The sequence below is a fragment of the Nerophis ophidion genome, linkage group LG01 (assembly GCF_033978795.1).
Source record: "Nerophis ophidion isolate RoL-2023_Sa linkage group LG01, RoL_Noph_v1.0, whole genome shotgun sequence".
Classification (NCBI taxonomy): Eukaryota; Metazoa; Chordata; class Actinopteri; order Syngnathiformes; family Syngnathidae; genus Nerophis; species Nerophis ophidion.
In genome coordinates this window covers 67,157,348-67,179,269 of record NC_084611.1, presented here as the reverse complement: position 1 = coordinate 67,179,269, position 21,922 = coordinate 67,157,348, and the positions used below count along the sequence as shown (strand labels likewise).

At 38.5% G+C, this 21,922-nt stretch overlaps 1 protein-coding gene across 1 annotated transcript in view; it reads left to right on the top strand.

Moving 5' to 3' along the window:
* Positions 1-21,922, top strand: part of LOC133558118 (neuronal acetylcholine receptor subunit alpha-7-like) — a 108,036-nt gene extending 86,114 nt beyond the window's left edge. The window contains exons 8-10 of the mRNA XM_061909255.1: positions 3,227-3,313; positions 12,079-12,188; positions 16,057-21,922. Coding sequence (XP_061765239.1) covers positions 3,227-3,313; positions 12,079-12,188; positions 16,057-16,635 — 776 coding nt within the window. The 3' untranslated portion in view covers positions 16,636-21,922. The remainder of the gene's footprint in view (positions 1-3,226; positions 3,314-12,078; positions 12,189-16,056) is intronic.

Here is a 21,922-nt window from a genome sequence, read left to right as displayed (position 1 = left end):
TGTACTGTAATATTTAGAGTGAGCAGATAATAACTGTTCTGTTCTGTTATATTTTGTTTACCTACATTTACACTTTAGTTTGTCCTAGGTATGTTGCCATAGTCAGAAAGGCGTGTTTGCCATTAAGTTGAATGTGCCAGTCTTAATGTTTGTTGAGTCCTACAAAGTGTTTATACTACTGTACTTATTTCACAGCAATTGGTTGATTGTGACGTTCATCTTAATTGTTGTAATTACCATAGTTGGAGGTGTTTGTTGAATCACTAATGCTAACCACCAGCATAGATATACAGTGGGGCAAAAAAGTATTTAGTCAGCCACCGATTGTGCAAGTTCTCCCACTTAAAATGATGACAGAGGTCTGTAATTTTCATCATAGGTACACTTCAACTGTGAGAGACAGAATGTGAAAAAAAAATCCAGGATTTCACATTGTAGGAATTTTAAAGAATGTATTTGTAAATTATGGTGGAAAATAAGTATTTGGTCAACCATTCAAAGCTCTCACTGATGGAAGGAGGTTTTGTCTCAAAATCTCACGATACATGGCCCCATTCATTCTTTCCTTAACACGGATCAATCGTCCTGTCCCATTAGCAGAAAAACAGCCCCAAAGCATGATGTTTCCACCCCCATGCTTCACACTAGGTATGGTGTTCTTGGGATGCAACTTAGTATTCTTCTTCCTCCAAACACGACGAGTTGAGTTTATACCAAAATGGATACATGGATGATACAGCAGAGGATTGGGAGAATGTCATGTGGTCAGATGAAACCAAAATAAAACATTTTGGTATAAACTCAACTCGTCGTGTTTGGAGGAAGAAGAATACTAAGTTGCATCCCAAGAACACCATACCTAGTGTGAAGCATGGGGGTGGAAACATCATGCTTTGGGGCTGTTTTTCTGCTAAGGGGACAGGACAATGGATCCGTGTTAAGGAAAGAATGAATGGGGCCATCTATCGTGAGATTTAGAGCCAAAACCTCCTTCCATCAATGAGAGCTTTGAATGGTTGACCAAATACTTATTTTCCACCATAATTTACAAATAAATTCTTTAAAATTCCTACAATGTGAATTCCTGGATTTTTTTTCACATTCTGTCTCTCACAGTTGAAGTGTACCTATGATGAAAATTACAGACCTCTGTCATCATTTTAAGTGGGAGAACTTGCACAATCAGTGGCTGACTAAATACTTTTTTGCCCCACTGTATATATATGCTGGTGGTTAGCATTAGTGATTCAACAAACACCTCCAACTATGGTAATTACAACAATTAAGATGAACGTCACAATCAACCAATTGCTGTGAAATAAGTACAGTAGTATAAACACTTTGTAGGACTCAACAAACATTAAGACTGGCACATTCAACTTAATGGCAAACACGCCTTTCTGACTATGGCAACATACCTAGGACAAACTAAAGTGTAAATGTAGGTAAACAAAATATAACAGAACAGAACAGTTATCTGCTCACTCTAAATATTACAGTACATACAATACATTTGATTTTAGTAGCATTTTCAAACTAATACATTTAAAAAAAAAAAAGTGGAGCCTTACTTTTGCGTGTTTCCTAGGAGGCATGTTTCCTCTATTGGCATGCAGAATTACAACATTACTCAGAGGCAGACTACTATGTTTGCCCACCAAGTGTTTTAGTCTGTGCCAAGTCGGCAACCGGACATGACATTAAGTGCAACAAAGGCTTCGAAATATTGTAATGTTTTATTTTAAGTAAATTGGTTCACTGTAGTATCGACAAAATTATTTTGGTACGTAATACAACAAAAGCAATTTTTGGTGTTCATAGTTGTCAATCACAGACAACTCAGCTTTGTTTCTCGAATGTCTGTGTGCATTTTTTTCCCTATTGCTCTGAGTTTGGCTCGAACCGACATCGCTTGAGTGAGAGAACAGCGTACGACTATTGAGCTAAATCACAGTACACCCGTGAAAGTGCCCGGCGTGAATTATTTTTGAAATGTGTGATTTTTTGCATTGTTGCTGTTTTGATGAGTAAAATCATGATTTTTTTTTTCAAACTGTGTTTGGGTGAGGCAGTTCCCAAAACCCCTCATCCCCATCCTTAAGTTAAGTCGGGTCTGTTGGTACCCAACCCTAGGGAGACGAACATGTCGGAACCGAAAAGGGACCAAAACTAGAGATGTCCGATAAATGGCTTTTTTGCCGATATTCCGATATTGTCCAACTCTTAATTACTGATACCGATATCGACATCAACCGATAACGATTTATACATTCCAGTGACGTGCGGTGAACTAAACACCAGGTGAGGCATACATACTTTTTTTTTTAACTTAAATTCATACGTGCAGCTCTAGGCATTGTTGATTTAGGTTGCACATTAGAGTTACAGGAAAAAAAAGGAGTTTTTCACTTTCATAAAAAAGTTATTATAATGATAATATGATATAATAAATGGGTCCAATAAGTATTTGAAAAAGTTGTTATTAAATACTTTTTGGTCCGATTAGCTTTTAACAAAATAAATCAAGCATTGTGAGTGTATCTCACCTTTCTGTGGGGGGTGTATATTGTAGTGTCCCAGAAGAATTAGTGCTGCAAGGGTTTCTGGGTATTTGTTCTGTTTTGTTTATGCTGTTACGGTGTGGATGTTCTCCCAAAATGTGTTTGTCATTCTTGTTTGGTTTGGGTTCACAGTGTGGTGCATATTTGTAACAGTGTTAAAGTTGTTTATACGGCCACCCTCAGTGTGACCTGTATGGCTGTTGACCAAGTATGCATTGCATTCACTTGTGTGTGTGAAAAGCCATAGATATTATGTGACTGGGCCGGCATACAAAGGCAGTGCCTTTAAGGTTCATTGGCAGCTCTGTTCTTCTCCCTATGTCCGTGTACACAACGGCTTTTTAAAAAACACGTAAATGTCCCTTTTTTTTTTAAAACCGATGCCGATAATTTCCGATATTACATTTTAAAGCATTTATCGGCCGATAACATCGGACATCTCTAACCAAAACATCTTAAAAAACAACTAAGCGATCACAACTGATAATAAGTTACTTAACTGACTTATATGATCTACCTAAGGTAGCAGCGTGACCGTTGTTTTTTCTATCGTTGACTAAAAAATTATGGAATAATCCACCAAGTGACAATTAAGTACTTACCGGTCTTGACACTCTATTGGAAATTTAGAAGTCCAGATTTTCAAGTCATGTTCTGTCCTTCAGGCATCACCGTGCTGCTGTCTCTGACTGTCTTCATGTTGCTGGTAGCAGAGATCATGCCTGCCACCTCAGACTCTGTTCCTCTTATTGGTAAGACTTCTACTTGTCGCATTTCATTGAAACTCCATGTACTAATTCTTATCTTAGATCCTTCTCAGACATGTTTAAAGTGTTGTAATGATATTCAAATAGCGCCACACTGATAATCCAGCATTCATTCACACATTGATGGTGGTGATCAAATACATTTTCAGACTGACGAAGACATGGCTGATAATTTGCACCATTACCTTTTTATACCAGTGTGGCCTACACTGTCTTGCCCAAGGGCACAACATCAGTGGGACTGGGACGGAGGGAGCAGGGTTTGAACCATGACCTTACTATTACGGTGCTTCTAAATCTCTTGAACTCATTGAAAGAATATTATTTCTATGAGATTTTATGAATTTCTAATGTTACAACTTTAGAAAGTCCATATATGGCAACTTGGTTACATACCGTTGCTCAGTGGAAACCCCGACACCAGAGTCAAAATGATAGATAGAAAGTGTTTTTAAGATGTAAGACTTGTTTATCTACACCGCAGTAAACCAGCAATGGCAAGATTTGTTGATTTTGGGGAGCTAAAGAACAGTGATGAGCAGTAACATGCCACATGTAGTGCAGCTAGGTAGATCAACTACTTTTTGAACAAGTCCCGATTCCTGTAGCTTAGTTTTTTGTTTTTTTGACCGATGTCGCGGGGTAGCTTACATTAAGGCTACATGCTACAAAGACAAAAACATGACTGGGAATCCAGGGCAAAAAACAAAAATAAAGAATGCCCGAATGCAGCTGAGATAGGCTCCAGCCCCCCCCCCCGCGATCCCAAAAGGGACAAGCGGTAGGAAATGGATGGATGGATGGATATATATATATATATATATATATATATATATATATACACACACACACATATGTATGTATATATATACACACATTTTTATGTATAAATGTTTATACATATACATATACAAATATATATACACATATAAGCATACCGTATTTCCTTGAATTGCCACCGGGGCGCTAATTAATTTAAAACCTCTTCTCGCTCCTGCGGTTACCGAAGGCATGCGGTAAAAGTAAGCATGCGTTAATTATTTTAAAACTTCTTCTCACTCCGGCACTTACCTAAGGTATGCAGTAAAAATTTGAGTGCCATGTAAGCTTGGACCTTAAATCCTACTGAATAGCTCTTAATCTTCTTCCCTTTATGCAATTTCAAATTACCGGTCTTGAAATCAGCCTCGTCCATTTTGAAAATTATGACAGGAGAAGTGTCACTCGTGACGTCACGAGTTTGACCCGGCAGTAGTTCAAGGCAGGCGCATACTATATGCCCTGCGGCAATTCAAGGAAATACAGTATATATATATATATATATATATATATATATATATATATACATACACATCCAGTGTATACCATATTTCCGGACTGCTGATGAATGGTCTATTTTCGATCTTTTTTCATATATAATACACATTGGATTATAGGCCGCGTTAAAGGAGTCGTATCATTATTATTTTTGTCTAAATTGAAAACACTTCCTTGTGGTCTACATCAGTGGTCCCCAACCACCGGGCCGTGGCCCGACTCTTACAAAAAAATAAAAAATGTTTTAAAAAAATTAATTTTTTTTTTTTTTTTTTAAATTAAATCAACATAAAAAACACAATATACACTTACAAATAGTGCACCAACCACAAAAACTCCCTTTTTCATGACAAAGAAGAAAAAAAAAAAGAACACACACCCCCCCCCCCCCGGGCCACAAATTATTAAGCGTTGACTGGTCCGCGGATACTAAAAGGTTGGGGACCACTGGTCTACATAACATGTAATGGTGGTTCTTTGGTTCAAATGTTGCATAGATTATGTTTTACAGATCATCTTCTTTTTTTTTGTGCAAATATATTTTATTAGATTTTACAGTTAAAATGACAAACAGTCACATCCACTCATACACACACACATACACACTTGAGGAGAGAGGTGCACATGAACTTTAACAACTCAAGGTTTACAGTACAGACATTATTAGAAAATATACCCATATATTGTATATATATATACATACACACACACATATATATATCCATACATATATATATATACATATATATCCATCCATCCCGCTGCGGCTCACGATCAGCAGGCTATCGAGATCACAGCAAAATAGATGAACATACCTCGGTATCAAGGATCCTCAGGAAGTGTTCACAAGATCACCTCCCGAGGGCCTGTCCACCGTACACACTTAGAGGGAAAAAAAAGGAAAAGTTACAGGGCTTGATCAATACAAAACAATAATCAAAAAAAAAAAAACAGAACAAAAAAGCAAGTAAACCATGACAAAACCATATCAGAAGTGACACAAGAAAAACAAATGTAGTGTTGAATCAGTACAAAAGATAATAACAATAAAAATTAAAAATAAAAAAGGAATACAACTACAAAAAAATGGCAGTTTAGTTTTCCTTTAAATGTCTATAAGTTATGCTTCAATATATGTCAGTAAAGGTTTCCCGGTTAATTCCCATTTATTCATATTTGTAGAGTTTATAAATCTTATTTTTTCAAGAGTCATTACATTCACAAGTTCATTTAACCAGTTCCTGAAGTTGGGTGCAGATAGAGTATTCCAGTCTCTGAGAATGAGTCTTTTGGCCAAAACCGTCCCAAGCAGCAACACAGTTCTAATATGTTTTGGAAGCTTTTGTGTTTCTGAAGACCACCCAAATAAGATCATATCCCTATCAGGGACAATTTTTCTCTGATATACCCCCGAGTAAAAAAAGAAAATGCTGGACCAAAATGATTGAATAATTGGACATCCCCAAAACGAGTGAGACAATGATCCTTCAGCAGATTTACATTTATCACAAAGTGGAGATGTATCCGGATAAAATTTGTGTAATAAAACTTTAGAATAGTAAAAACGATGAATCACTTTAAACTGTATGAGCCTATGTCTGCTGTTAATTGAGCATTTGTGAATTTGAGAGAGTGTCTGTTCCCATTGCTGATTGGGTATTGTTGTTCTTAGTTCCTGTTCCCATGCTCTTTTAACACTGTCTGCTGATGTCATGGACATAATGAAGCAGCTGACAAATTTAGCGATAAACTTTTTACTTGTGGGTGGTAAATTTAATAGTTCTAAAAGAGGATGTTTTTCATTTACCAGCTGAGACTTTGAAATGTTTTCTTTAATAAATGTTTTTACCTGCAAATAGCAAAACCAACTGAATTGGGACAAATTGAATTTGATTCGCAATTGCTCAAATGACACAAGACTGTCCTCGACATAAATGTCTTTTATGCATTTAATTCCATTTGAGTACCAGTCAAAAAATGTTTTATCTGTTATCGATGGAATAAATGCATGATTGTGATATATTGGTGAATACATAGTTACATTGGAAATATTCAATTGTTTTTTAATTTGAGAAAGAATTTTGATAGAATTTCGTACTACAACACTATGACTTATCGATTTAATTGAAGAGACTGGTTTAGTAAAAAGTAACGATAGCAATGATGTATAAGGTTTCACTAATGACTGCAGTTCCAATTTCAGCCATAAGGGAGCAGAATTAAGAGATTTATTATTTGGGGACCCCATCTTCCAATAGGTCAATGCGTTCAGATTTGATGCCCAATAATAATTTTTGAACATTGGAAGACCCAGTCCTCCTTCCTCTGTAGATCTAAATAAGTGCTTTTTGGATATTCTGCGTTTTTTACATCCCCACACAAAATCTAGAACTAAAGATTCAAGTTTTTTGAAAAAATCTACAGGAATTACAATTGGTAAATTTTGAAAAAGATAAATAAATTTGGGCAGAGTGATCATTTTAATAGCATTCACCTTGCCTAACATAGAGAGAGGTAGGGTCTTCCAATACTCAATACACACTTTCAGTTTCTCAAAGGCTTCAATAAAGTTCAACTTTAGTAATGATTCATAATTTTTAGATATTTTTAAGCCAAGATAGGATATGTAATTTTCTGCGACTTTAACTGGATTTTGACTGATCTCAACGTTATCTCCTAGGAACATAAGCTCACTTTTGGACCAGTTTATTTTATAACCAGATATTCTACCAAAAGAGTCTACATATTCTAAAAGAAGTGGTAGTGCAACTTCTGGCTCAGTGAGTGTAACAAGTACATCATCTGCATAAAGGGAGATGAGACTCTCTGATGAGCCCACTGAAAATCCTTTAATATTAGAGTTCATTCTTAAACCAATAGCCAGTGGTTCGAGGGCCAAATTGAAGAGTAAGGGCGAAAGGCAGTCACCCTGTCTCACACCGCGATGTAATTCAAAACTATCCGATATTACATTATTAGTTATGACATATGATTTTGGTGCAGAATAAATTATTTTAACCCATTTTATAAAATGTTCTCCCAATCCAAATAATTTGAGAACATGAAAAAGATAAGCCCACTCAATTGAATCAAAAGCTTTATGAGCATCCAGAGTCAGGACGGCAGCCTTTTTGTTTCCTGTGCAGTCTGAGTACAATACGTTCAGTAATCTCCGTACATTGCCAAAAGAAGGTCTGTCCGGGATGAAACCGACCTGATCTGGATGAATAATTTCTGTTATGTGGTTGCTTAACCTTGTTGCGAGTACCTTAGTTAGAATCTTATGGTCTAAATTGAGCAGGGAGATAGGTCTATAATTGGCTGGATCAAGTGGATTTTTTCCCTTTTTTGGTATTATACATATATGGGCTTCATACAAAGAACTTGGAAGTTTGTTGTTCACAAAAGAATCATTTAACATTCTAAGTATTATAGGGGATAGTATTTCACTGAAAGCTTGATAAAACTCCGCACCAAATCCATCTGGACCAGGACTTTTATTCAAGGAGAAAGATTTCAGTGCTTTTTGCAGTTCTTCAGTTGAAATAGTGTTGTCTAAAGAATTCTGATTATTTGGACTCAGTTGAGGTAAGTTTAATGAGGTAAAAAAATCATTTAAATCATTAACCGCTATAGCTGAATTAGATTTATATAATTCTGAATAAAAGTCTTTGAAGACATTATTGATATCCTTTGAATCTGTACATGTTTCACCTGTTTTTGAGCATATTTTGTGAATAGCAGCTTTGGCTTGATCTCCTTTGAGCTGTCTAGATAGAAGTTTTTGTGGTTTATCGGATATTTCAAAATGTTTTTGTTTATTTTTCAGCAGGAGTTTAGATACTTCCCCATGAAGAAGAGAGTTGTATTCATTTTTCAGTTTCAGCATCTTATTGTAATCAGACTGCAAAAGAGAATTTATATGAATTTTTTCCATTTCTTTAATTTCTTTTTCTAATTCTCTCTGCCTTTTTCTTGTTTCTCTTTGTTTTGAGATTTCAAATGAAATGATATATCCTCTCACAGTAGCTTTAAGAGCTTCCCACAATGTGGAGTCTGAGACCTCTCCGTTATCATTCACCTCAATAAAATCTTGGATAATCTTGTTTATATACTCTTTAAAATCTTCATATAATAATAGTTGTGGATTAAATCTCCATTTTTGTTTGATTTTAAGGAGATCAATTTGAATCTGCAAACTCACAGGACTGTGATCTGAGATTATTCTACTATGGTACTCAGGATTACTGACATTGGAGAGGGAAGAGCCTTCCACTAAAAAGTAATCAATTCTCGTGTAGGAATTGTGTACAGTAGAGTAAAATGAATACTCCCTTTTCTTAGGGTGTTTTACTCTCCATATGTCTATGATATTTCTTGATCTCATAAGATTATTAATAGTTTTAGTTGAGTTAGCAATTACATGAGATTTAGTTGACAATCTATCTAAAGTGGGGTCCAAAAGGCAGTTAAAATCACCACCAATGTAGATATGAGAGGAGCTATCATCAGGAAGTAGACCAAAGACTCGATGATAAAAGTTTGAGTCATCAGTGTTTGGTCCATAGATATTCAAAAAAGTTACTGGATAGGATGTAATATGACCATTCAATAAAATAAATCTCCCATTAGGGTCAATTATTTGTGATGTAAGTATGAAAGGCACATTTTTATGAAATAAAATAGCTACACCTCTAGCTTGTGAAGTAAAGGGTGCGTGATAAACCTGAGATATCCAGCTTGTTTTAAGTTTGTGTTGGTTGTCTTTACAAAGATGTGTTTCTTGTAAGAATACAACATCTGCTTTTAATGAATTTAAATGTGAAAAAACCTTCCCTGCTTTAATATTTTTGGCTAAGCCCCTAACATTCCATGAAACTAGTGTGATTTTTTTCTTACAAGTTGACATTATGGTGTTTTAGGTTTTTTTTTTTTTTTTTTTGTCCTTACATGAAAAAAAAACCTTAGTAATTAGTAAGTTGAAATATGATTGTACATCTCTTTCCTCCACATTCATGCTCAGATTCACACATACACAACACTCACACCCCATTGTTCCCCCCTCCCTCGGTTCCCATCGTGTGTAGTTCAATGTTTTGGAGTGAAATCTCCATTGTGGTGATGTCCATAAGATGTCGTTTTGGACGATTCCCCAGTCCATGAGTCCCCCACCCCCATCTTCAGGCGCAGGGCACATGCTCGTAGCTGCGTTCATTGCCCAAAGCAATTAGTAGCTCGGCAGTGAAGTGTTTTTTTTTTTTTCCTGCGACCTCCGGTGAAATAAACCTCAGTGAAAAAGTGTATTTCTGCTTTTATACTTATCATAAGCCTTGTGTGGTAGAGCCATTATTGATAATTAGTCACTAAAATGTTTTATAATAAAGGTCTTAGTGTCTGCAGGAGAGGTAAACACCTTTACCTGGTCGTTGTACTCTACATGCAGGCGAGCTGGAAAACGCAGCATAAACTTGATTTCCTTCTCCCGCAGCATGTTCATTGCCTCTCGAAAGGCCCGTCTTTGCGCTGTCACTTCGGCAGTGTAGTCTGGAAACAGGAACACGCGCAGGCCGTTGTAGATCAGCTCCTGGCCGCGGCTCAGTCGAAGAAGTAGCTCCTTATCCTGGTAGAAGTGTATTCTTGCGATGATGCTCCTGGGTCCCTTGCCGTTACCATGGCGAGCGAGCGGGACACGGTGCGCGCGGTCCACCACCACTGGCTTGGAGAAGTTACTCGCTCCAAACAACTTTGGTATCAGGTCCGCAACGAAATCCGTAAGTCTTCCCTTTTCTTCTTGCTCTGGTATCCCGACTATTTTTATATTATTCCGTCTTGAGCGCCCTTCCAATTCGTCTATTTTAGCTACCAATTGTTCGTTCCTCTTCTGCGTTTGAGCCAATTTTTGTTCGAGCGCTTCAATGCGGCGCTCGTGTTCAGAACCTTGCTGCTCCATGTCCTGCACTCGGTTGGTCAGTGCCGACTGCTTGCTTGAAAGAGCCTCAAGCTTTTCCTCAAGCATGTCAAAACGTTTGTTTATAGACTCGAGTATCTTATCCAGCATCTTCTCCAGAGTTGATGACGCCATCTTAGCGCTAGCCTCAGGCTCGTTTACGGCCACAGGTGACTCTGATTGCTTCCCTCTTCGTGTCTTGGGCATAATCGTTGTTATCTATATCTTAATAGGGTCGAATTTACCCAGAGGGATATGCATGCATATAATTGACCAAACGTTGTCAGTTAAAAAAAAAAAAAAAAAGCAGAATTAAGATTAAATCTTATAGTTTTCACCGGAGTAACTGCAGAGGCAAACTACTGCATGTGCATCTTAGCCACGCCCCGGAAGCCCTCGGTCAGCTTACAGATCATCTTCTGACAAACGCTTCCGGATGTGCTGTTTTGTGGGCGGTCCTATTTACATGGCTCACCCTCGGCAGCGTCTCCTTCCCGTCACCTTTTTTTCATAGCTGAGTAGCGTTTAAGGACAGGAGTGGAAGAAGTGTCGAAAGATGGAGCTATCTGTTTTAATGACAGACTTTACTTAAAAACAACAACGCAGCAGCATCTCCTCATCCGGAAACAACACCAACAGAATTATGTCCCGTGAAAAAACGTCCGACTGGAATTCGAACAACTAAAGTTCCTTGAGTGAATAATGTCAACTCACTACACCGGTATGTTTTAGCGCTTTCATGGCGAGTTTACTGACATATATAAGTAAGAACTTTGCACTACTTTATATTAGAAATGGCAACAGCGGAGGATGGATGTCCCATAACAAAAAGACAGAGGAAAAGAAGAAGCTTATCCGGCCTACAAAGGCTGACGCGCGCAATTTTTTTTTCGGATTTACGCAGATCCCAAATACAGATCAGCACGTACTAGAAGGTAAGAAAAGTGGCTTTTGCATAATATTGCAAACAAAACAGCAGATAATATGTCTTACCTTATACACACACCATAATGATACTCGCACAGTACAATCCATGGAGCGGTGCAGCTTCATAGCTTACTAAAGTCGTACTAAAACATTTTGATTGATTTTTGAGCGCTGTGTGTAATGTTCTATATTTTCAATGGAACATAAAAAATGTTGTTGTTGTTTACTAGGGTCCATATTGAAGTTTACACCTATGTCTTATGTTAAAGATAAGGTCACACTTATCACCTTGTACAAAATAAAATTGCTTCGAGGTCGGTAAGCAAAACCGTAATTTTCCGTACATTAAGCGCACCGGGTTACAAGGCGCACTGTCGAGTTTTGCGGGGAAAAAAGGGTTTTAAGTGCGCCTTATAGTCTGGAAAATATGGTTTATACAAATATTTAAGTATTTCATCACTTTATGTTTGTGGATCATATTTCATATTGTATATTTCATAAATTCCACCTCTCATACCATATGTATTTTCTATCCTAATTTACTGACTTTCTTTTGCAGCTCAGTACTTTGCCAGTACAATGATGATCGTGGGTTTATCCGTGGTCGTGACGGTCCTCGTTCTACAGTTCCACCACCATGACCCTCAAGGAGGCAAAATGCCCAAATGGGTACGTGATCAATATTTGTTGTTCATGGGTTGATTGACGGGTGTGTCAAATTCAATTGCACAGGTGGTTGAAATTCAAAACACAATTTAAAACAATATTAATGTTTTCTATTGAGGCAAAAAAGCGAGTCCTTCCAAAATAATAATACTATTAATAATAATAATGAATTACCTTTGTAACACACTTTACATTTGTTAAAATTTCCAGGTGCTATTAACTATAACAACATTTTAAAAAATTAAATAAAATAAAAATTATAAAAAATAAATACAAAAAAAAATAGTGAGAATATATAATAAAAATGTTTTAAATAGAAATGAAAACATGACACACACCAGAAAAACATTAGATAAAACAGAAACATAGATAAAAATAGAAATAAAAGCAATAAAGCGCGGAAGTGAAGTGAAGTGAATTATATTTATACAGCGCTTTTTCTCAAGTGACTCAAAGCGCTTGACATAGTGAAACCCAATATCTAAGTTACATTCAAACCAGTAAGGGTGGCTGGCACTGGGAGCAGGTGGGTATTGTGTCTTGCCCAAGGACACAACAGCAGTGACTAGGATGGCGGAAGGAGGAATCGAACCTGCAATCCTCAAATTGCTGGCACGGCCACTCCACCAACCGAGCTAAACCGCCCCTAAACTGGATAAAACAGATAGGCAAGCAGTGTATTTAAAAACAAGAAGGCAGAGGTGTGCTAAAGAGATGGGTTTTTAGTCCCTTCTTAAAACTGTCGACTGACTGTGGTGCTCTAATATGGTCGGGAAGAGCGTCCCAGAGTTCGGGTGCGGTCGATCAGAAAGCCCGGCAGCCCATCGATAGTAAGTTTGTCCTGATGGGTTTGAGGAGGCTAGTGTTTGAGGAGCAGGGGGTTGCGGGTAGGAGGTTGAGGGGAAACTAAGTCCTTGAAGTAGGAGGGTGCGTAGCCGTAGATGCATTGGTGTGTTAGAAGGTTACTCTTGAATTGGGTCCGGGGATGCAATAGGGAGCCAGTGGAGTGATTTGGGGACGGGTGTGATATGATGACACTTGCGCACTCTCGCTGTTTTGGATGTACTGGAGTTTTTCGATGCTCTTTTTGGGGACCCTGACAAGAAGTGCGCTGCAGTAATCAAGCCTAAAACTTGAAAAATAGGGGTGGGAATCCAGGGGAAAACAATGGCTTTGTTATTGGCCAATAACAAAGCCATCGAGAAAGTTAGAGTGGAGTTAACAAGAGGAATTTTTGTCTACTATAATTATTCTTTTTGGGTTGGGGTTACAGATTAGAACAGTCAGCATTTCCAGTCTTGTAGAGTGATTAGACACAGCCACAACACGTATCAAGTCTTGCCCACAGTCAGACATTGAGAATTAAGGCCACACATGGAATGTTTGCTCCAGGAAGAGCAAAGATCAAAGAGGACATTTGAAACAAAAGAGTGAAACTAAGCGAACCTAAAATTATGTATTTAAATGCGTATTTGCTCCAATATTCTAACACAGGTATTTAGGATTCCATCTATTCCGCCTATAAAGCCCCCTAAAACCTCCAACAATATGTTATGTATTAACAGGCTGATTCATAATAATGTTTAATATTTACCGTATTTTGGTCATTTTAAGCATTGCGTAACTTCTTTCCTGGGCACAATGATTTCACAGAGTGCATAGCAACAAACACTACTTCCGTCAACAACAACAACTAACACTAATCATGGCAGACTTTGTGAGAACCAACGACGACTACTTTGGGACGAAGGAACAGGTTTTATCCGGCTCGCGTGATTAGTTTGCCAAGTGTTCCAGAGCGTGGCCATCGCTGCTGCTCACCGCTTCCTTCACCTCACAGAGGGTGGAACAAGGGGATGGGTCAAATGCAAAGGGTAATTTTACCCCACCTAGGTTGTGTGAGACTATCAGTGGTACTTTGCCTTTTAACTTTATAAACATTAGCTGCTTTTTTCCCCAACAAAATAAACTGCTGTTCTAAATGTGTCCACTAGATGTCACAATAGCAATTCTGTTAGGCAAGCAAACTGTTTATACCGGGGCCAAGCAAAAGGTACACAGTAAAGGGGGACTGTGGCTCCTCCTCCTCGATCCACATTAAACTTAAAACGTTTGTTTGTCTTCTGCTTTGAACACATCGTCCTTCAGCACTCTTGTTGCCCCAAAATGTCTCTGTCAAACACGAGAAAGTGAACTTAAACCTTTTGAATAGTTTTTACCTCTGTTTCTTACCATCAATCAATCAAAGTTTATTTATATTGCCTTAAATAACAAGTGTCTTAAAGGGCTGCACAAGCCTCAACGACATCCTCGGCTCAGATTCCACATCAGGGCAAGGAAAAACTCAACCCAATGGGATACAATGACAAACCTTGGAGGAGGACCGTAGATGTGGGGACCCCGCCCCCTCTGGGCGACCAGTGCAATGGCCGTCAAGTGGATCTAGTTAATAGTGTGAGAGTCCAGTCTATAGTGGGGCCAACAGAAGATCATCTTGAGTGGAGACAAGTCAGCAGCGCAGAGACGTCACCAACTGATGCACAGATGAGTGGTCCACCCCAGGTCCCGACTTTGAACAGCTAGCGTGTCATTTGTGGTCACCTAATCTGTGCCCCCCTCTCCACAAAGGAGAGGGGGGCAGAGCAGAAAAAATTGATAGATAGATAGATAGTAATTTATTGATTCCTTCAGAAGAGTTCCTTCAGGAAAATTAAAAAGAGGCAGATCAACTGGTCTAAAAAGGGGGTCTATTTAAAGGCTAGAGTATACAAATGAGTTTTAAGATGGGACTTAAATGCTTTTACTGAGGTAGCATCTCAAACTGTTACCGGGAGGACATTCCAGAGTACTGGAGCCCGAATAGAAAACACTCTATAGCCCACATATTTTTGTTGGGGCTCTGGGAATCACTAACTAATAAGCCAGGGTTCTTTGAACACAGATTTCTTGCTGGGACATATGGTACAATACAATCAGCAAGATAGGATGAAGCTAGACCGTGTAGTATTTTTTACGTAAGTAGTAAAATCTTAAAGTCACATCTTAAGCGCACAGGAAGCTAGTGCAGGTGAGCCAGTATAGGCATAATGTGATCAAACTTTCTTGTTCTTGTCAAAATTCTAGCAGGCAAATTTTATACCATTTGTTTACAGTTTGTTGAGTTAGCTCTGGATTGATAGGTGGACATGACAGAGGAGGTATTTGATACCTAAAATAGTTTACATGTTGTCTAATCCTGGCTTTGTAGATACACTGAAGCTCATTGTGTTTTTGAAACTGCACCAATTTCTTCAGAATTTTTAACAAGTTTGAAGTGTTTTGTCCAGATGATTACTTGTGATTTGTAGGCTTTCAGAATGTGCTTGTTCTATTCTTAGCCAAAGTAAAAGAAAGAAAACAACCTGAAGTTGCCTTTATTTTTAGGTTATCATGCCATGATTTTACCATTTCGGCCCACTTGAGAATGGCTTTTTCTCCATGCGGCCCCAGAGCTAAAATGAGTTTGACACCCCTGTACTAACCGATTATTTATAATCTGGCATTAACGTTTACAAATTCAGAGGCAACTCTTTGAGAGCAAGGCGCTGTGTTACTAAAAATAGTTCCTTTGTCAGCTCTTACATAGTTTGGTTAATATGCAGGTCACGACATGTAAATGGATTGTTGTTGGACGTTTGTTTTAGACTGTTTTATAGGTGGGATAGGTAAATCCCAATGACCTGCATTGTTAGGTACCTCTTGGAAGTGTTTTTTTTTAAAGAACCCAACATAAAGAGAAAAATATATGTGTTCTTGTATTGTGAATGAAAGCTTCAGGTTGTAGCTAACCACTATTTTCTGTTCCTTTTCGTCTCATTCTGGCCACGTCCAGGTTCGAGTCATTCTCCTCAACTGGTGTGCTTGGTTCCTGCGCATGAAAAAGCCTGGGAAGGACGTCAAAAGAACAGCTCAATCCAGCAGTTGCTCAGCATACAAGTACCCCCACAACTCCCCACACCATCACAGCAGCAACAGCATGCAGATGAGCGCCACAGCCGGCCAGGCGTCCACTCAGTCCACCCTTAATGGGAACATGAAGCTGTACCTGGGATACATGGGAACAGACAACCCTTCTTTCCCACCCGCCACCGATTCGGGTGTGCTGATGTGTGGCGGCGGAGGCGGCGATAGATCTGCTTGTTTGTCCCCTGGTGACTCGGACCAAACGCGGACTTTGTTGCACGAGAGACTCCCGGAAATTTCCCAGATCCTAGAGGAAGTGCAGTACATCGCCAGGCGCTTCCGAGAGCAGGACGAGGGAGAGGCCATCTGTAGCGAGTGGAAGTTCGCAGCCGCGGTGGTTGATCGTTTATGCCTTGTGGCTTTTTCACTCTTCTCTATCATTTGCACCTTCACCATCCTGATGTCTGCTCCCAACTTCATCGAGGCCGTGTCCAAAGACTTCACATGAAGCAGACGATCGTCATCTCATGTTGAACGTTCAGGCCGTATGACTGAAGCCCTGCCAGATCTCTTCCTACTTCACATTCAATCAATCGATCAAAGTTTATTTATACAGCCATAATCACAAGTGTCTCAAAGGGCTGCACAAGCCAGAACAACGACATCCTCTGCTCAGATCCTTGCCTGTGGATGTTCTCGTTCATCAGGTCGTCGCATTCTCCCTGCATTGAGTCGATCACAACTGGACTGTTCTGTTTGTCTTAGAAGATGTTTCACCTCTCACCTGAGCAGACTTCATCAGTTCATGCTCATGACTTAAATTGGTCAGATCCAGTGTCAGGACCCAAAGTCTTTATCCTCAAGCAGGAGGAGGGGTACATGCCCAGGCAAGAAAAGGTTTGTGGTCTAAAATGTTGTAGCTAAGATACAGAGAAGTGACACTTCTGTCAGCACAACAGCAGTCATTAAAAGGCATTCCTCCTACTTATTATTGTTTGGAAAAACAATCACGGTTAAGAGACCTCAACCAGCACAACAACAGTTGTTGGAATGCAATCACTGTCTTTAGCATTCTATGTATTATTAGCACAAAAGGAGCATCAGGAAATGGAATGTTCCTAACACCTGCTTTTTGTTGGATGCTAAATTTTAGTCTGTTAGGAATAGTTGAACGGGCAGTGTTGTATGTGGGAGACAGCTTGTGTAACAGACCACCCCCTCTGTTTAGTGGTGGTTTTTTAACCTTGACATAGATGGCTTCAATCACTCCCCTTTCAAATTCTCTGTCCAGAATCTTTAAATGTTTTTGCGCTTTCTTCTTTCTTTTCTTCAAATTATTTAAATTAAAGGTGCCATATGTAGACATTTCGTGTCAACTCATCATTAAATTAACCTGACTCTCGCCAGACCCTTGTAGTTGGCTGAGCTCCACACAACGGTCTGGGCTTGAAGGCATTGCAAACTCCTTCAACAACAAATAACGAACCAATCAGGATCGCCGGGCAGGATTTCATAGATTTGACGTAGCGCCGAAGCGACTGTTTGATTCAAACAACTATGGCGGCACAAAGCCCTCGCTGCGTCGTGTGCTGACATTGATTCTGCTATTGCAACAGTTTTGTCGAATCAATCAAATATTAATTCTTTAAAAGATGAACAGAGAATGTTTTTGAAAGCATTTACTAGTGGCAAAGATGTTTTTGCTCTTCTTCCGATTGGGTTTGGATTTCCCACGATCTCATCAGTGTCACGGGTTGATTTTGAAGTGAGTGGTTGAAGTAGCACGTCATTCAAGATATTGGACATACAGTGATTTTTTTTTACAAGATCCCGCCTTCTAAAATACATCTATTGAGAACTCCAGATTCTTGTGTGGAGCTCAGCGAAAGACAAGGATCTGGCGAGAGTCAAGTTATCATTAAATGGCCCCGATATGTCAAAAGGCGTTAATAAATCATGTTCTTTTTGAATACCGGTATAACTGATAACAGTAGTTCAGCCGGGATATGCTCATTTCAAAATTATATTTGCAGCCCCGAAATCTTGTTATTGGTTTAATTTCGATGCCCCGCCCTCGTCCGTTTCACCAATTAGAAAGTTTGTGAGTGTGTCCCATTCAGGTTGCCAGTTACGCACCGCCAACTTCGTCTGGCTACTGCCACTGGTAAAGTTACTAAACATGTCTGACCTTAGTAAATCTAAAAGGCGTCATTACGATTCTCAACTTACTCATGACGAAACAAGGATTTGTATCGGGGATGCCTTTGAAAGATGGAGACGAATGAAGGATTTTTTTCACTTAAACTTAGAATTCCTTTTTACAGTAATTCAAATTTTGAAATTTATAGTACAGATAAGAAGAACATTTTGTTGCATTAGCTTATGGTAGTGCAGGATAAAAAAGCAATAACGTGCAGATATAAATAAATAGATTACTGTACAGATAAATATATTGCACTTTTTCATATACATCCACATTTATGGATTGTATGTTATATTGTCTTTCTTATTCCAGCGAGTTAATTCATTTTGGGGGGTATTGAAGGGATAATTATGATGTGTTCAAGAGTCTTACGGCCAAAGGGAAGAAGCTGTCACAAAACCTGGTGGTTCTACTTCGGAGGCTGCGGGACCTCTTTCTAGAGTCCAGCAGTGAAAACAGTCCTTGGTAGGGGTGGGAGAAGGTTTGCAGATTTTCTGAGCCCTGGTCAGGCAGTGGCTTTTTGCGATCTCCTGGATAGGAGGAAGAGGAGTCCTGACGATCTTTTCTAACGTCCTCACCACTCTCTGGACAGACTTCCTGTCTGAGGCACTGCAGGCTTCAGTCCAGACAGAGATACTGTTGGTCGATAGGCTCTCTATAGTGCCTCTGTAGAATGTGGTGAGAATGGAGGGATATGCGATATATGATATATTATATAAGTGTAATAATACATATAATTATTTAATTTATATAAGTGTAATTATACATATAATTATTTCGATGGTGGTCCGTGCTGTCAAACTAGACATTTTAGCAGGTTAATGCCAATAACAATGAAAATATTGCTGCGTAACTTTACAAAAAATTTGGCTAATCGACATCAGTAAAATGTGGCATAATTACTTGGTAAACCATCTTGCAAGAAACACGAACAAGAGAAACCTAGAGTGTAAGACTCATTGATTGCCATTTGAAGTTCCTTGGAGTAGGATTCTGATTCGGCTGCGTATCTGGCAAACTCAGTCAGGGGTAGTGGGAGGGGACTACAGAATTTTGACCGTGATCGCAGTACCATTTCTGACTACATATGGCACCTTTAACTTTATTCACCGGGCAAAGTCCTACTGGGATTAAATATCCATTTGTTTTCCTTGCCCATTTGGTTCTTGTTCTTTCTAGATTTGGATGGAGTTTTTTTTTTTATTTACTAATAAAACTGCTTAGATTTAAGAAACCTATTCTCAAACAACCTGAATAGTCCAGTAGGGATCGACTGAATCTTTTCGCACAATTTTCCTTTACAGTCCTACCTCGGTTTTTCTTCTGAATAGGTTCCAAAAAAAGTCAGTTGAAAACCAAATTGTGTAAAGACTAAAAACATTCTTTTTTTTCTTTTTTTTTACACAAGGAATAATGTAAATCTAATTAATTTGGTAAATAACAAGTAATGTAAATATGAACACAAATAATGTAGTTTCTTCCATCAGAAGGTTGGTTAAGAACGGAGTAAGAAGCAAAGAGTCAAGATAGGCAAACACACGTCTGCTGCCTGATAGTGTTACCATGTTTAAGTTTTTGTAAAGAAATAAGGAGAAACAACTACAAAAGTACACTTCATTCACTGACTGCATTATAACAAAGATCAGTTAGTATAATACATAAAGTTGGATACAGGAAACATACAAACACTTAGTTTTTTTAATCAAAATGATTGAAATTCAATTATTGGTGCATTTGCAAACAGTTAAAGTTATGCACCAGACAAACTATAAACTAATACTCAAAAACAATTCTTATGAACAAATTAACTCACAACCCAAATATTTTACAAAGCACTAAAATAAGAATACTGATAAAAATCTTGAACCATATTTAAAAAAAAAAAAAGTGATTCATGTAATAATGTGAATCAGTTTACTTAACTATTTATTCAGTACAACTTAACTGACTTATTTATTTATGTTACAGATTAGCTTGGCTTTTTCATACTTCTTTTTGAAAAGGATGTAATGAGAAATTGGAAATGTGTGATGAACCATATTGTAACTGTATGCATGTTTAAAATAAACTGACATCATTACCAAGATATGAGGAGGAGGATTAACAATTATGATGCTCAGTGAAGCCCAAAGACATGTGACTTCGAATATACAGGCCAGAGTCTATAGCAAAACAACTAATATATAATAAACTACAAACCCCGTTTCCATAGGAGTTGGGAAATTGTGTTAGATGTAAATATAAACGGAAAACAATGATTTAAAAATCCCTTTCAACCCATATTCAATTGAATGCACTACAAAGACAAGATATTTGATGTTCAAACTCATAAAGTTTATTTTTTTTGCAAATAATAGTTAACTTAGAATTTCATGACTGCAACACGTGCCAAAGTAGTTGCGAAAGGGCATGTTCACCACTGTGTTACATCAACTTTTCTTTTAACAACACTCAATAAACGTTTGGGAACTGAGGAAACTAATTGATGAAGCTTTGAAAGAGGAATTATTTACCATGTGTGCTTGATGTACAGCTTAAGTTCTTACTCTTCATAATGCGCCACACATTTTTGATGGGAGACATGTCTGGACTGCAGGCGGGCCAGGAAAGTACCCGCACTCTTTGACTACGAAGCCGCACTTTTGTAACACGTGGCTTGGCATTGTTTTGCTGAAATAATGATAATGTTGCCTGGATGACAACATATTCAAAATTAATGGTGCCTTCACAGATGTGTAAGTTACCCATGCCTTGGGCACTAATACACCCCCATACCATCACAGATGCTGGCTTTTGAACTTTGCGCCTATAACAATCCGGATGGTTATTTTCCTCTTTGTTCCAGAGGACACCACGTCAACAGTTTCCAAATATAATTTGAAATGTGGACTCGTCAGACCACAGAACACTTTTCCACTTTGCATCAGTCCATCTTAGATGAGCTTGGGCCCAGCCAAGCCTGCGGCATTTCAGGATATTGTTGATAAATGGGTTTGGCTTTGCATAGTAGAGTTTTAACTTGCACTTACAGATGTAGCGACCAACTGTAGTTACTGACAGTGGTTTGATTAAGTGTTCCTGAGCCCATGTGGTGATATCCTTTACACACTGATGTCAGTTTTTGATGCAGTACCGCCTGCGGGATCAAAGGTCCGTAATATCATCGCTTACGTGCAGTGATTTCTCCAGATTCTCTGAACCTTTTGATGATTTTACGGACCGTAGATGGTAAAATCCCAAAATTCTTTGCAATGGCTTCTTGAGAAATGTTGTTCTAAAACTGTTTGACAATTTGTTTACAAAGTGGTGACCCTAGCCCCATCCTTTTTTGTAAATCACTTAGCATTTCATGGAAGCTGCTTTTATACCCAATCATGGCACCCACCTGTTCCCAATTAGCCTGCACACCTGTAGGATGTTCCAAATAAGTGTTTGATGAGCATTCGTAAACTTTATCTGTATTTATTGCCACCTTTCCCAACTTCTTGGTCATGTGTTCCTGGCATCAAATTCTAAAGTTAATGATTATTTGCAAAAAATAAATCAGTTTATTATATGTTAATATGTTGTCTTTGTAGCATATTCAACTGAA